The sequence below is a fragment of the Cotesia glomerata genome, linkage group LG4 (genome assembly GCF_020080835.1).
Source record: "Cotesia glomerata isolate CgM1 linkage group LG4, MPM_Cglom_v2.3, whole genome shotgun sequence".
NCBI classification, from domain to species: domain Eukaryota; kingdom Metazoa; phylum Arthropoda; class Insecta; order Hymenoptera; family Braconidae; genus Cotesia; species Cotesia glomerata.
In genome coordinates this window covers 18,815,472-18,833,708 of record NC_058161.1, presented here as the reverse complement: position 1 = coordinate 18,833,708, position 18,237 = coordinate 18,815,472, and the positions used below count along the sequence as shown (strand labels likewise).

General features: G+C 29.1%; 1 protein-coding gene across 1 annotated transcript in view; it reads left to right on the top strand.

Moving 5' to 3' along the window:
• Nucleotides 1-18,237, top strand: part of LOC123262594 (mycosubtilin synthase subunit C) — a 42,559-nt gene that overhangs the window by 8,815 nt on the left and 15,507 nt on the right. The window contains exons 2-3 of the mRNA XM_044724842.1: nt 15,929-16,058; nt 16,151-16,420. Of these exons, the coding sequence (XP_044580777.1) occupies nt 15,929-16,058; nt 16,151-16,420 (400 nt within the window). The remainder of the gene's footprint in view (nt 1-15,928; nt 16,059-16,150; nt 16,421-18,237) is intronic.

The following is an 18,237-nucleotide window of genomic DNA, read 5'->3' as shown; positions in this document are numbered from 1 at the left end:
TATGTAATCAGCAAAAATAATATGTATATAAAATTCTTAATCCGTTGACCGAATTACTACATGTAATGTTAAGTTTTGGAAACCTAGCAATTACTTTTTTCCCGCTGCTAAAGAGACGTTTGCTGTAAGGAAATTTTTAGTAAATGTTATTAAATCTCAATAGATATGGTTGAAGTTTCATGTTTCAAAAAGTTCTAGTTTATAAACAACAACATTTTCAGTAGATTTCATAGATATCTAACTATTTTATTTCATGAAACCAATTAATTTTCAGATAATTATCATAACCAAACATACGATCAGCATATAAACATAAATTTTCGACACTTAGTTCACCAAAAATAATAAGCTTCTTTTTCTTAAACTTTTTTTAAATGACGTTAAATCAATGAAATATCAAGGTTATGTAATAAAAACAAAAGAAAATCGTATTAAAAACAAATGAATAAAAAATGAGAATCTTTTGTTTTTCTTAGCGGGAAAAAATGTATGTAAAAGTAAATCGTAAAAAAAATGACAAATGGTTGATGAAATCCAAAAAATAAGTAACCCATAACCATCTACGGAAAATTTCGCGTCGAATGGTAGCAGTCCCATCCCGATAGCTTCAGTAGTTTTGACGTCAACTTTAGTCAAAGAAACCCTATTTCGCTTATATATATTACACTCACGCATCCGCCCACGCATCTGCCCACGCATCCATCCACGCGTTGGTAGATGGAACTAAATTCTCAAAAAAAAAAAAAAAAAAAACGTAATACCCTTCATGCCTAAATGAAATAATTAGTGAAATTTTCCACCCACGCATCCGCCCATACTTCTGCCCACGCATCCGCCCACGCGATGGTAGATGGAACTAAATTCTCAAAAAAAAAAAAAAAAAAAAAACGTAATACCCTTCCGATAAAAAAACAAATGAATTAAAGAAAAATGCTCGTCTTTTGTTTTATGGGCGGGAAAAATGTTTATCTAAGTTAAATAGAAATAAAATGGTGAAGGATTGATGGAATTCGAAAAATAAGTAGCCTATAACCATCTACAATTCATTCCGCGTCGAATGGTCCTAGTCCCATGTCAATATGTTCAGTAGTTTTTGCGTGATTGACGGTCTACAAAACCCACTTTCCCAATATATATATATATATATATATATATATATAGGGAAAGGGGGCAAAATGGGCCCCCAACATTTTCAACTCTCGAAGTGTTTTGGAGGTATAATGGGCTGATTAGACTTTAATAACCAAAGAATATTTTTCAGTTAAACGTGTTCTAGAATTTTTGAATTATAGAAAAAATTATATAGGTTAAGTACGAACTAGGTCGCGAGTTAAATAACAGCATTATTTACTATATTTTTTGTTAAAAAACTATTTATTTTACAGAAGCTTCCCTGACTATTTTTGCGATGGTGTGTTTGTGTGTGTCTGTGTGTGTATGAACGTAAACCTCTCATAACTTTCAAACGGCTCGACTGATTCAAACGGGATTGACAGCAATCGAAAGAGTTTCTTTGCCCCTAAATATTTTATAATATTTAAGGTAATTCGGGCCAATAGATTTTGAGTAATCTCGAAAATAAAATTTTCAGAAAATGTTTTTTTTTTTTTTAATAAATTTCAATCTGCTGAATCAATCGTTTTCAAAAACTAATAAACTCTTAAGCTTAAAAAACTGCGTCGATTGCCGTCAACGCGATCAAAATAGGTCGATTCATTTGTGACGTATCGTGAACAAAATATCAGGGAAAAAGTGTTTTTTTATCTTTTTTTCTTACATAACTCCGACATTTATTCCTGGATCGTTTTTGATTCTACGAGATGATTTTTAGAGCTTAAAAAATCACTTCAATCGCCGTCAATAACGTCAAAATCGATTAAATGGTTCAAGAGATATTTAATTTAAAAAAATTAAAAAATTAATTTTTTAACACATATTTGAAATTTCACGTCCGATTATTTGGTTAGTGATAAATAATCTTTTTGTTCTAGAAAGACTGCATATAATGCCTTTAACTTTTTTTTAAATCGGAATATTCATTTGTGAGATATCGTCAAAAAAATTCTAAAAAACTTTTTTTTTTGTGATACATTTTTATTGGCTTTACCAATCGATTCGAAAAACTGATCGGTTTTTAAGCTTAGAAACCCGCGTTGATCACCGTTAACGCGACTGAAATTGATTGATTAATTTGAGAGATACCGTTGTCGAAATAATTCAAAAAACGCGTTTTTTTTTTAAATTACTCCGACATTTTTTACCTGATTTATTATTGCTTTTGGCGTGAAATGTGGAGCGCTTAGGTATGGAGTTAGCGGGAAGTTGCAGGGATGGCTTTTAGGGTCTATTGTTATCCTAATTTTTTATACTGAATACATAATAAAAAAAATTCAAAATATAAAATAAGTAAGAAACATATTGAGTTTTTTGGGGGGCCCGTTTTACCCCACCTTTCTCAATTTTATAATTTCAATATACACAAAAAAATTAATACCATAAACTCAGTAAAAGGCAAAAAAAGTAAAACGAGCTGAAAAACTCATATTATAAAAATTTTCTGAAGGTGGCCCATTTTGCCCGACATTTTCAATGTTTCATTTTTAGTGAACAGAGCAAATACTTGGCAAGGGACTAAAAAAAAGTAAAACCAGAGAAAAACACTAAGGATATCAACATTTTTTTCTTAAGGGGCCCATTTTGCCCCCCCCCCCCTTCCTTTAATATATATAAATATATAAAATATGTGAAAAATTGATGTAGGTACTCAAATGAAAGGTCTCAACAAGTGTAATGTCGGGATGAGCCTATATCTTTAAAAATGTTAATAGTTCACAAGATATAAGGTCATTTCTTAAATATTGACGTTTTTAAAGATATAAGCTCATCCCGATGTTACACTCATCAAGAGCTTTCAATTGAGTACCCACATGTATTTTAATATATTTTTCATATAAACATATATATTAGGGTGTGTCAATTTTAGGCGACTTTTTTTTTTCAATGAAAAAACAGGCTGAAAACTTGCATGAAGGTCAGAACAGAAGCCTGTTCAAAGCGGAGCTCTTAATATTAATATTTAGAGGTGTCTGTCCCTAATTTTTCATTTCCCATTTAAATAACATAGGAAAAAAAATTCTTTTTTTTGTTTATTTTTCTAGCTCGGCATACGCACCTCATATATATAAGTCAATAGCATATTATTGTAGAAAATTCAACGCTCTACAAAAAAGGTCTCCTACACTTTTATCATAAAGACAGCCGTTCTAAAGTTATTCAGACGTAAACTTCTAAATGTATAAAATTTTGATTATTCAAGTATTAAACTGATACAAATTAATTTATTACTGTCTTAAAAATTATTTTTATATGGATAATTGGTTCTGATGCGCTAATATTTTCATAAAGCTAAAAAAAAATTACTCATGTATCAAATTTTTTTCTTCTTTATTTCATTTACTGTAAGAAAATCATGATCCGAGTTGAATGAATTAAATTTTTGAAAAGTTTCACGGAATTAACAATTTATTACTCTACACGGAGAGAAAAGATAAGTTTGGAAAATCAGAAAAGTGCACGTCTCATAACGCTCATTTATCACAAAAAAATCTGGAAAACGGTTGACCCTAAAGACCATCCCTGCAACTTCCGCTAATTCCATATCTAAGCGCTTAAAATTGCACTTATGAGGTTTTTGAGCTCTTCAAGTCAAAAGTCTGATAAAAGTTTCATAGAACACTATTTTTTGAACTTTCGAAGTGCAATAATTCTTGAATAAATTAACGAATAATCATTAATAATAATGTATATCATTAATAATAATCATAATAATAATTTTCTTACAGTAAATGAAATAAAAAAGAAAAAAATTTGATACATGAGTAATTTTTTTTTTAAGCTTTATGAAAATGTTAGCGCATCAGAACCAATTCTACATATAAAAATAACTTTTAAGACAGTAATAAATTAATTTGTATCAGTTTGATACTTGAATAATCAAAATTTTATACATTTAGAAGTTTACGTCTGAATAACTTTAGAACGGCTGTCTTTATGATAAAAGTGTAAGAGACCTTTTTTGTAGAGCGTCAAATTATCTACAATAATATGCTATTGACTTATATATATGAGGTGCGTATGCCAAGCTAGAAAAATAAACAAAAAAAAGAATTTTTTTTTCTATGTTATTTAAATGGGAAATGAAAAATTAGGGACAGACACCTCTAAATATTAATATTAAGAGCTTCGCTTTGAACAGGCTTCTGTTCTCACCTTCATGCAAGTTTTCAGCCTGTTTTTTCGTTGAAAAAAAAAAGTCGCCTAAAATTGACACACCCTAATATATATAATATATATAAATATATGAAAAATTGATGTGGGTACTCAAATGAAAGGTCTTGATGAATGTAACATCAAGATGAGCTTATATCTTTAAAAATGTCAATAGTTCACAAGATACAAGGTCATTTCTTCAGTATGTATCTAGAGATAGAGAATTTTCGAATGCAGCCTAAATACTTATTATAATAAATTGACTATCGGTGAGAATGATATAAAACCTTGAAAAGGCACAAATTCGAATCAAGACCATTGCAATTACACTAAATGTCACGAAAAAAATCGATTTTATTATATGACTATCCTAGTCACAAAATTTTTCTTATTCTCTTAATAATACAGATTTTTACCGTCAATAATTAGATCAGCAGAATAAAAAAATTTCATATCTATCACCTTGATGTTAAGAGAACAGTAATCTAAATTCTATAATTTATTACTAATTATTCAAGCGATTAGCATGGAATTATTATCTCTTGTCTCTAGATTCTATAAATATGTAATTTAGTATTAATAATAATACTACAATGTTAACTCCGAGTAGCTAAGAAATAGATTATAAATTCACGGCAAAAAAAAAAAAAAAAAAAAAAAAACAGAATATAATATCATGATTCTGCATTATTAATTTATATTCATATATTAGTATATTTATATTCATACTCTAATCATAGTTGTAGCAGGTACAACGAAATAATAGTAAATGTCAGTTCATTCATTCACTTATTTATTTTCATTGAATTAAATTAAACTGTATGTGTTCATAGACAGCTGGGGGGTATACTAATCGAATAATTAATCACTTCCGACACATGACCTACACTACACGCATTAGAACTCTTAATTAAGAGATATCTTAACGGTAACTTTGATATTTATGCCGATAAAAAAATAAAGTATTATTTATTGCAAGAATTATTTTTTAATTATTGTGATTTTTAATTAATTTTTTAATTTTTTGTTGGAGGGGCATTCCATAGTGACTAGTGGGACATTTGACTCTGGAATTCTATTAATTATAAGCTATAATTATGTGACTGAAAGTTATACTATAGTAAAATTAATCTTATAATATAGAAGAATAACTAATTAACAACATCCCTTTGTCAAAAACCTCGATTACTTTTTAAGTTTCTCGTAATTATCATTTGACTGAGTGCGACTGTTGGGACATTGAAAAATCCTTCACTCTTACCAAAGGTATACTTAAAGTCGAATTTCAGTTCGACCACTAAACTTTTAAAGAATACTTCCCGCTCAATACAAAATTAATCCTACAAACATTCGATATCATGAAGAATTAGACTGATTACCTACGTAGAAACAATTAAAAAAATTTGTTTTTATTGTGACTGGTGGGACAAGTACAAAATGTCTACATCAAGTTATTTATTAAAAAGACTTTTATATTATTTCAACCTTAGAAACATTATTGTTTATATATTTCGCGTGCCTAATACCAAAAGGGCGTATTGCAGCAGTTAGATAGGATTCCATGTCAAAAGGGCGTAAAAAAATTTTTTTTTGCCATTCTTTTTAGAATCGCTCGAAACAGATCTGCAGAAAAAAATTTTTGACGTACTAACGCCAAAAGGGCGTATCTTAAGATATACGCCCTTTTGGCTTTACACGGAGAAAAAAAGTGTTGCTATTATCGCGATACAGTATAGTGATGATCATGATCCACGTATGACTATATTTTAGATGCGCATATGTCCAATCTAGTGGATCGTGATTATCACGATCCACATGGATTCGGATATCGAATGTCTGTATTGCTACGGTTTATAGATTATTATTAGTTGTTTTTGATTAAATGTTAATTATATGTTTGCAGATTATTTTTTTTTTTAGTTTTTTCGTATATTATTGTTATAAACATAAATACGAATTCCTTGTATAGCTTGATTAGTTTAAAATTTTTGTGTAGTTTATATGACAGTCAAGAATTAGGTTAGGTTTAAAAATGTTTAAATAATGACTGACAGCAGTTGGAATTTATTTTATGACTTTTTTTTTTGATTTTTAAAAATATTAGCCTAGAAATTTGTATTATTGATATATTCATTAAAAATACGCAATTATTTTTATCATAAGAAAAATATTTTTTAATGGAATTTTTACTTCTTTATTACTCCATGTACTTTATAAAAAAAATAACATATTTTTGCGTAAAGTAGTATGGGATCAAATTATTTATGCTAAAAAAACCTTTTATGAAAAGACAAATGTTATTTATTTAATACAATATATAATGTTCATTGTTTTTCTTTATCAACGCAGTAGAATTATATACAATAACCACGGACACAGCATTAACACAGTTAACATAGGAAGATTTATTTCTTTACTAGACCTTCAAAAAACGACACGAGTTTTTCAAGATTCCACTCGAGTAATTTATCAACAACCCAATTGTCCATAACGCTGTTAATATAAATTGGTGCAATTATCGCTATTTCATCACCAAAATTGTAAATAAATAAACTAGTAAGTTTCAGACTTGGTTATGTGTGGTGGCGCTGAACGCGTCATGGATAGTGATAATCACGATCCGTTTCGCTGTAGTAAGAAAACGTTTTGAGATATTCACTATACAGTTGAGCGTGGTATTCAGTATTCACTGTTTCGAGCATAACTGTATTCGTATGGTGAATATGACAATACTGTTTTGAGCTAATCACGATACTTCGTTCACGATCCGCTGGATCGCTATAATAGCAATACTTTTTTCTCCGTATAGGATATTATCGGTCTAAAGCCAAAAGGGCGTATAAAAAAAATTAGGAAAACGGTTGACCCTAAAGGCCATCCCTGCAACTTCCCGCTAATTCCGTTAATACCTGGCCGCTTTTTTGAGCTCTTCGAGCTCAAAAGTACAATCTGTGTGTTGTTTTAAGCTCTCCGAGCTCAAAAAGATACCTTTTCTATGCTATTGAGCTCTTTGAGCTCAAAAGTCTGATAGAAGTTTCATAGAACACTATTTTTTGAATGTTCATACCGCAATAACTTTTGAATGAATGAACCGATTTTTACGCGGTTGGCGGCATTCTACGTAGTTTTTTAAGCCTTATAAATAATTTCTAAGTTTTAATTGGTCAAACTAGAAATTTCGGAGTAACTCTGAAAAAACACTTTTTTCGGTTTTCTTTCGTTCACGATATCTCTCGAACGAATCAACTGATTTTGACCGGATTGGCGGCGATCGACGTGGTTTTTCAAGGTTGAGAGCTGATTAGTTTTTGGAATCGATCGGTTGAACCGTTTAAAAGTTATCCCAAAAAAACCACTTCAGAAAAAATTTTTTTTCCTACTTTTTTTTAGATTTCTCCAAATTTCTCAAAATCTATCGGTACGAATCGGTTCAAATTAACAGGAAATCTAAGTTTGGCGAAGCCCTTTCGAATGGCACCAACCGCGATGAAATCGGTTCAACCGTTCAAAAGTTATGAGGTTTACATACTTACACACACACACACACACACACACACACACACACACACACATATACACACATACATACAGACATAGTGACACCCTCGCGGGAATAGTCAGGAAAGCTTCCTAGGACCTCAAAACGTCGAGATCTGATGAAAACTCGATTTTCGAAAAACGGGGTAAAACCAATAACTTCCCGATTTTTGAAAATTTTCAATTTTCTTAGCGGGAAGTTAAAAATCAGGATTTTTCATAATTTCGAACAATAGTCTTCAAAATTGCCCGGAGAAAGTTTGTGAAAAAAAAAATTTTGAAAAAGTCAACATTTTCGATAGTAGTAAATTTAAATTTTCATCATTTTTGACAGTCCAATGATTAAAGAAGCATATGAATTAAAAATTTTTTCGCGTACTAAAATTTTATATTTTTTATCAATTTCCTTCCTATTCGTTGCATAAAATTGTAGTTAAAATCCATAATATGTATATATAGAATGAAAAACATTGTATTATAAGTAAGAAATTATTAACTAATCGTTAAAAAATTTTTTGAGCTGAGTATAGCTGAATATAGATCTGATGAAAACTCTATTTTCTAAAAACGGAGTGAAACCAATAACTTCCCGCTTTTAGAAAATTTTTAATTTTCTTAACGGGAAGTTAAAAATTATACGCCCTTTTGGCTTTAGATCACTAAATTTTCAGTTTTCTAAAGCCAAAAGCGCGTATAATTTGAGACATATGCCCTTTTGGCTTTGGAAATTTTTTTTTTCATTTTTAGGCTTAGAACATGTTTACAAAACGATTGGCACCAAAAAAAAAAAACTATACGCCCTTTTGGTTTTGTAAAGCCTTTGGTTTTGTATAACTTTTATCCACCCTTTTGGCATTAGGCACGCGATTTAACTATAAATTATTCAGGATAATTAAAAAAAACTAATTAAAAAACACAAATAAAGGATGTAGCATGCTGACAACACGATCTTGATAAACTTAGGTGTTAATTAATAACGAACATAAACAAAATTTGTTCTTAAAACTGTAATAATAAATATGTTAGTTAATAACAAACATAAAATGAATTTGTTCTTAAAATTATTAAAACAACATTTGACCAGGATACAAGTTAGTACGGCTGAAAAGTTACTAGGAGAGAAAAATCGATTTTCTTATTGATTAAAAAAAATTTTCTTTACAAATTAGTAAAATATAGATTTTTAATAGTAAATTAGGATTAAATTAGAATGAATTAGAGAAATTTTTTAATTTTAGTTATTTCCCTATTTTGCATAGAATGCCCCTATAGTTGAAAATTTTTTTATTAAATTAGTAAGACTTTTTTTTTTTTAATTAATTATTAAAAGAAAAATTAGAGATTTTGTCTTTTTTAATTAATTAATTATTTGATTAATTTCTTAGCATTAATGTCCAAGAACGCGTAATTGATTTATGCGATAAAAAAAATTTTTTTCTACACTATTGGCAATAACCAATTGAAGTTAATGAATAGGTATGGTTTTGTGGAAAAAATGAAAGTATGATAATCGCTTCGATCTTTTAACGAATTATTTATTGCTCAGTACCCAGCATGTAGGCTGGAGAGTATTATGATTATAAGTAGGGAGAGTATTATGATTATAAGTTATGTGTCATTAATGGCAAAAGTAATTTACGGTCTTTGTGTAAAGAAAATTAAAAATTAATGAGAAAGAAAGGCATTAACTTTTAATATTGATAGAAAAACTATAATGAGGATATACTTATTTATTTATGATCTAATTTTTATTTGATAAATAATAATTATAATAATTAATACAAATTAAAAAAATTAGCAGAATTTGGTTTTATTTTGTGCTGAAAATTTTTTCAAATTTTTGTAATAGTAACTTTAATAATATTTTCAATTTTATATCGAACGTCGTTAAAATACCTTTGCAAGAAATTAATTTTATTTAAAATTCAATTTTAAAACGCGTTTAAATTTTCCCGCGAATATTTTTTTCAGACAAATAAATTTATAAATAAATTTTTTTAAGTAGCTGCTTAATAGACAAAAAATTTCTTCAACTGCTAACCGAAAAAAATTAATTATTATTAAACAAAACAATATTTAGCTACAATTTTTAATTGGTATCTTCTCAGAAGGCAGATGAAGAGATTAAAAAATAAATAGAGTTGAAAAATTTATTTTTTAAAAAGTTATCGTGTTTGCCCTTTTAAAAAAAAAATTTAAAAATTCACCCTAGCGATTAAAACGACTTTTTTATGTCAAAATAGCAATTAATTAATTGAAAATAAAATTTTTGACAATTTATTTATTTATTTATTTATTAATAATAAATGCCAAGGCACAGTCCAAATGGCAAGGTATAGAATATAATAATTCTTGTGGAACTGAAGATTTACAAAATAATACAATTTATACATGAAATTAACATGTGTAGGTATATAAAAAACAAAACTATAAAGTGATATAAGAATGAATTAAGCTTAACAATAATAATTTATGATTAAATTTAATGAGATTTAAATAAGTATATTTCTTATTTGGAGTAAAAGTTAACTAACATCTTGTAAATACTAGCTAAACAAAATAATATATCATAACATTGCACATAAACTTAAAAATATTAATCATTTGATAAAAGGTAGTTGAACAAATTCTTTTTGAAGATTTCTAATGAACTCGCATCTAAAACATCCGGTGGAAGTTTTTGCCATAACCGTATTTCTGATATAACAAAAGAATGTTCTAAGCAAGATGTTATGAACTTAGGTATTAAAAAATTTACATTGTTATTTTTAATTGCAATTCTTTCTGAACGCCTAGAATCAACATCGATGAACATTTCTCTTAAAAAAATAGGCTTACCGATGGTTAATAATTTATAAAAGTACGTTGCCAAGAAGTACAATCTTCTAGATTTGACAACCAGCATAGTTGTTGTCTATAAGGCGTTATATGTTCATCTCGTTTTAAATTGTAAATAAATTTAGTCATTATTTTTCTTTCTAATAGTGTGATTTTTTTGTTATTTTAACGTACACTGAAAAAAAAAATTATTTTATAAAAAGTTAAATTTTAATTTGTTAAAAATTGAAAACAATTTTCTTGTTGAAAAAAATTTTTTTCGATAGAAAAAGAATTTATTTTCGGATGAAAATTCGAAAATTGTTCTATCTAATTTTTTTTTTTTTTAATCAAAAAATTTAATGAAGTAAAAACTTATTAGGTGACTCAGATAGCTTAGCAGGAAGAGCCTTTAGTGCGTAACCAAAAGATCCGGGTTCAATTCCCGGTCCAGGCTGTCCGAATTATTTTTCTGTTTTCTGAGTTAAAATTACTCAAAATAACTACCTTAACATCAAATTCAGATGAAATATATGTGAAGCCAATTTATTCGTGATGTAATTAGTCAAATATATCATAAGCATGAAAATATTCGCAAATTCCATATTCACAGAAAAAGAAAAATTTCTTAACTAGAGAACAAAATTCTTGGCTCAAGAAAATTTGTCGGGTGCCTGAAGGAAGACCGAAGTTGTGTTGGCCGAAGTCAAAATTTTTCTTTAAATTCGATTCTTGGTGCAAGTCATTTTTTCTTAATTCAAATTATCATAAATACTTTATACAATAAATTTTTCTGCCCTCCGGCCGGAAAGTGGCAACTTTCTGACCGCTGCGCTAAACAAAGTTGCCACATTCCGGCTACGTCGAGCAGAAAAATAGTATACACACCTTGGCCAGTAAATAAGAAAGCCTCAGATCACATGTTTGTCAACCTCGGCTTCGCCTCGGCCAACAATTACATGTGATCTGAGACTTTTCTTATTTTACTGGCCTAGGTATGTAATATACTATTTCTTGCTCTCCTAGCCGAAAGTACGCTCTTCCTGGCAGCAATTTACTCCAGGAAGAGCAACTTTTATGGCCTGCTCTAACGCATGCGCGCTACGCATATTTTCTGGCTCGGCAGCACAGAACCTCGCTTTCTTTCGCATTTTCGTGGCGCGACCGGCCTATAAAGCGAGTTTCAACTGTATATATAACAGTCACAACATCGTCTGTATGTAACATGTCAGTGCATAAACTAACCAAAAAATGTCAAAAAAATAAAAATAATTTTTAACTAGATCATTGTTAATGAACTATTTAATAATAATACTGCACAAATAATTTATATAAAAAGTTAAAAAAATAAAACAATAGTTTTGTGAATTTTATTTGCTTTTTTTTTTATATTTTGATAGTTAGTAAAGCAATGTTTATAAAACGATCCATGTACTCTACAAACTTGTGATAATTTAATTTAAATCTTTCTTAGCCGTCGAATTTTAATTAAAAACTAATTTTTAATCAACTTAAAAAAATAAAATCTGTAATTAGAATGAGTTTAAATATTTGTGACAAATTCTGTGCATGATATCACTCTTAATCAGAGCATTTGTTAGTAAAGTTTAAAATAACATTTTTTTTCAATTTATTAACTTTTATTTTTTTTTTATACCTGCCCCGACCAGCAAAGCCTCGGCTTTGCAAAAGTCGGGCGGCGCCCCCCTCACGCCCGGCAAAACCTCGGCTTCGCCTCGGTTTTGCAAAACTCCTTCCACAGGGTTGCGTACTTTCGGCTGGAGAGCAAGAAAAATAGTATATAACCCATGACCAGAATGTTGGATACCCTGACGTATGTGATATGATGGCCTCGGCTACGCCTCGGTATCCCATACACCAGGAAATCCAACTTTCTGGCCTTGGGTTGTAATATACTATTTATATTTGATCAAGATTTTTAGATACACGGAAAAAATTAAACTGTAATATTCACTTGGATTCCGGTTAATTTTTATAGTTTCAAACAGTAAAGCGGACATCGGGGTGGCAAAAATATAAATATTACAGAACTTAATGTAGAAAGTATAAAAGCCACAATTTATAATTTAATATCCAAAATAAGTGATTAGTAGCTGTCACTATAGTAAATAACGACTCGTTCATCTTAAAAAATTACAATTTCAAACAGTAAAAATTGCCATTTCAATATATAGTCCATATTATGAGGAGAAGGGGAACTCAGATGAAAGAGAAGGGGGTCTCACTCTGGGAGAATTTAACATTCGAAACAGTAAAAATTATACTTTTAAAATATACATTTTAACAGTCCAAGCAAGTCAATAATTACAGTTTGATTTTTAGCGTTGCGTTTAAAATTTACCATTTTACTTTGTAAATATTGACGATGCTTGAGTTAGAAATTTACTAACTTTGTTTTATACTTTTTACATATCATAAGATCATTTTTTAGGTACGAAATGATAAATATCAAAGTCTGAATTCTTAATTATTATACTTTAATATTTTAGACATTTACATAGCGAATATTACTGTTTGAAATAGTATTTTCTTCCATGTAAAGCGTAAATTGTAACGTTTAAATGGTAAATATTATATAGTGAATAGTAAAATCACGATTTTACTGTTTGAAATGGTAATTTTTAGCAGTTGATCATTACTTATTATAAATCAACTGTTATTTATTATAGTCTACTGTCCCTACTACGAAGTGTTTGGCAACAAAATTCTAAACCGGACAAACTTAATTGATTTTTTCAATGTGCATGAGCAAGTGCGTAAATCGATATCGAGGTAATTATAGTTAATAAAGATGATTGCCTGAAATATTTTTTTGGCAGCCCCATTATTGGTTCATACGAACCAACCATTTTTATAAAAATCAATTAATTATTAGTCCAAAATAATTAATAACTTTGCGAATGCTAACAGCTGAGCGCAGTGCAGCGACTGGCGTGATGCGCGCGCAACTGTTTCGTTCAAATCACTCTTCTAGGTGATGTCTCTGATAAAAATAATTTAACGTGATAATAATTATTTAAGTATAAAAATAACTACGAAAACCATTTATACTAACTTATACTATAATTAACTATTTGCAATATTATAATTAGTTTTTAACGTCGTCATTAAAAACAAATTAAAATATATTGTAGCCTTTTGTCAAATTAAAATCAGAAATTTACTTTTTACACTTATAATACTTTACTTAATTTCAGAATTTTTTAAATATTTATCGAGCTTTGTAATTATATAAAAGATTTTAGTAACTGTTCGTGGCTTAAAAATAAAATGATGTCTAAGTTTCCTGGTATTAGTAAGTATAAATGATTTTTTTGCGGTAATATTTACTGATAATTAATTAAAATTTTTATACTTAAATATTGAATGAGTATAATGTCAATATTAAAAGTAAAAATAGTAACAACTATCAGTTGAATTTAATATTAAATAATTATTATCACGTTAAATTATTTTTATCAGAGACATCACCTAGAAGGGTGATTTGAACGAAACAGTTGCGCGCGCATCACCGCCAGTCGCTCGGAGCTGCGCGGACTGCGTCGGTAACTCACTCAGCTGTTAGCATTCGCTTGTAAAAGTTTATTAATTATTTTGGACTAATAATTAATTGATTTTTATAAAAAAAAATGGTTGGTTCGTATGAACCAATAATGGGGCTTGCCAAAAAAAAATATTTCAGGCAATCATCTTTATTAACTATAATATAAATAGCGATTAAAGTATGACCTAGCATCGATTTGCACACCTTTTTGCTAATAACTAATTTGCTGTTACTCATGCAGTTTGGCAAATAGCACCATTGAATTCCTCACATTTTTTTACATAAAAATCAATTAAGTTTGTCTGGTTTAGAATTTTGTTGCCAAACACTTCGTAGTAGGGACAGTAGACTATTATAGTTTACTTTTTTCCGTGTACTTTAGGGAAGCAGCGCCACCTACCTACTTCAGCTGAGAAATAGTATATTACACTACGAGGGCAGAAAGTTGAGATTCCTACACTGCGCGCCATGATGCCCGAGGCGAAGCCGAGGGCATTATGGCGCGCAGTTCAGGGCTCTCAAATTTCTGCCCTCGTAGTGTATACTAGTTTTCTTGCTATCCGGTCGAAAGTACGCAAAAAATTGCGTTGAAAAAAAGTGATGCCTGCCCCCGATATTTGCGGCACGAGCGAAGCGAGTGCTGCTGGTCGGGGGGCAGGCATCAAATACACTTGTCAATAAAGATATTAATTTATAATTTATCATATTACTACTTTCTTTTGAGAAAAGATCTTAATTTAATTAAATAAATTAAAAATTATAAATATATTATAAATTAACTCTGATTTCAAAAATAAAAAAAAAAAATAGAAAAATGAAATAATAATCGTAAAATGCATAGAAAAAAAAATTAAGAAAAAAATCTGTGTATTTTTTCAAATAATTATTTGTTCAATAATGAATTTATTTATTTGAAAATATCTATCAGGATAAAAAATATTTCTCGTTTTTTTTTTGTAATTTAAATATTTAATAAGTCTCATTTCATTAAAATAAATATTTATTTTCTTTAATTAACTTAATTTCAACCTAAAATCATCGACACATAACAAGACAGATACATTCATAACAATCACAAGTAAGGTTAGGCTTATAAACATAAGTAATAGAGTGAGCGCGACTACCGACTTTCGGACTTTCTGCCGCCTCGTGTCTCGTTGTCAGTGCATGAATACATTATTTCAGCTCCCCGTCGTAGAGCGCATGCGCGACTTGATCACGGCATAAAACTGAGGCTTTCTGCCGTGAAATCGCAGTGGGAACCCTGTACTTTCGACCGGCGAAGTAAGAAAAATATTTTTTGGCTCTAGTGAACCTTATCTTCTGTGCAGGCGCGCGCTTGCGCGCGCCAATTAAATTCTAGATTTTTCTGTCTTTGCAGGATCTTGATTTTTAGGTGATAATAAAGCATACTTTCGCGTATGAATAATGTCTGATCCCGATAAACAATTTCACAAACAATGATTACTTAAAACCAATAACTATTCTTGACAGTAAAAAATGTCCGATCCTTGAAAAATTTAAATTACACAAAAACATGGTCATTGAAAGGTTCACACTTTAATGGTTTCTTTATGCATCCAGACATTTAATAAAAACTTGTTTCGTCATTATAATTATCATTAATAATTATGAAACCATCGCCTATTCAGAGTTCAAAAGAAGTTTATTCTTTTGTTAGTTTTAGGTTATTAATCTACTTGCACATTTAGTTATTTATCAATGACATTATGTTGACAGATGGGATCATTGCAACAGCCGTCGGTACTGAAGGGAAAAAAAGTGATCACTGAAAATGACGCAATTGTTCCTAAAATATTCCAGAATATTCAGGCGCAGTTTAGCAAACAAATTGCTATTATTTACGAAGGTAATAATGCATTTCATTATAATTTATAATAATTAATAATTAATAATCATTCCATATATTTTTTTCTAAATTGATTTTTTTGATTTTTATAGACGAAAATGAAGACTTCAAAATAACCTACGGGGAATTAGAACGGCTGACAAATAAATTAGCAAGGACATTAAAACGTTTGTGCACTGTAAATAACAACCGGGATGCAATAATTGCTGTTTCAATGAAGCCGACGTACAATTTGCCGATCGTGTTATTAGCAATTTTAAAATCCGGGATGGCTTATTTGCCATTGGACGGTGCATTCCCTCAGGCACGTGTTACACATATTATTGATGAATCACAGCCATTGATGGTTTTTGTTGACGAAGGTAATTTTTATTGATTAAAATTTATCGATAGTAAAAATGTTTAAATTATTATATCTCGATAATAAATGATAAAGTAATACTTGTTTTTTATATTAAGGAGATTCGAGCGAATCTAATGTGAAAAATAATTTCCAACTTTGAGCTTTGAAATTAAGTATACGTATAAATAAATACGTCATTTATCTAATCCAAAAATTTTAAAAAGATTCACCGTTTAGTTACTTAGATATTAAATTTCAAAAATCACATTTTTTATCTCCTTATACACGGACTCTTATGGCGGACAAACTTTAGTCGAGACTTTAATTATTTTTTTCAATATTAACCTCCCAACTTTAACGAATAAAAAACTATACACAAGAAACTTGGATTATTGTAAAATATAAAAAAAATTTAATAATAATACATTACCGATATAATTTTTGAAATATTTAAAGTTTAATTTGATGTTTTTGACTCGTTTATCGTCAGCTATTTATTCGAATAAAGATTTGGCAACGTCGCGTCAACAGCTGAGAAAAAAGAAAAGGATAGAAATATAGTTACAGAGAGAGAAATATTTAACTCACACACTCATCCACGTCTCTGTAATGGGTATAATCAAACACACTGTTGCCAAATCTGCTTATTTAATCCGGCAATTATTAAATACCAAAGTCATTTTATTACTTTATTTTATTAAATAAGTAAAATTCATCAATTATTAAATTGTTCAAATTGTTTTAAATTAAAATAAAGAATTTTGACGAATATTGGGAAGGCTGAAAGTAAAAAAAAAATGTATACATTATTTTGACTCATAAGTTACGCTCGAACTTCCTTAAATGGTAAAAAATTTTTAAACTTTGAGATTTATTAAAAATTGTTATTCTTAAGCTCTGAAAAAAATATCTGTTGAAGTCATTTTATAGAGAAACTACTTTAAATTAAAAAAATTATCAATATCAGTTATCAATTTTTTATACCGACCGTAGGTCTATATTTTTTAAGTCAAGAATTTAGAATCGCAGACAAGGAATTAAAATTGAATTTAATTTCTTTTCAAATAAAATTGTAAATATATATAAAAATTAAAATTCCACTTAACGTAATTAAAAAACAATTTATGTTAATTCATTTTAAATTGCTACAAAAAATTAAACTGAATAACTATTAATGCGTCTGCGTCCTTGGCAATAATCTCCGTTTTAAACTCATCAAACAAAAAATGAGAAGTATTTAAAAAAAAAAAAAAAAAAACAATAAATCCATTTTAATGATTAATTACAAATAAGGCATGAGCTTCCTACTTGATTGCTTACCGGAATTTAATGTCACAAGGTTGTCTTATTACTGAACCTCCACCCTTCACTCTTTTGCTTTACGAGAAATATAACATCGATAATTACCTTAACTAATTATATTGTTCAAGGAATTTATTTTAATTATTGCCTTCAACTGATAGACTATGAAATTCTTCAACACCTTACACTTATCATACTTTTAAATGCTTTAAACGTCGACGGACTGATATATTAATTGATACAAGCAAACAGCAGTCGCTACGCGACTGCCGTGATTTGCGGATTATGAATAAGAAAACTTTTGCTTAATGATTTTTTTATATTTATGACACTATACATAGTTTGAGTACTTTTTAAATAAGTTTTAAAAATAATAGCGCTATCACAGGATCAATTACAAATAATTTAATGGACAATTGTGACGGAATAAATTTATAGAACCAAAAAACTATTAAAAACTCCTCCAAAAACTTGACAAAAAAATTGACTATCAATGAAAAATATATAAACCCGTGAAAAGGCACTAATTCTTGT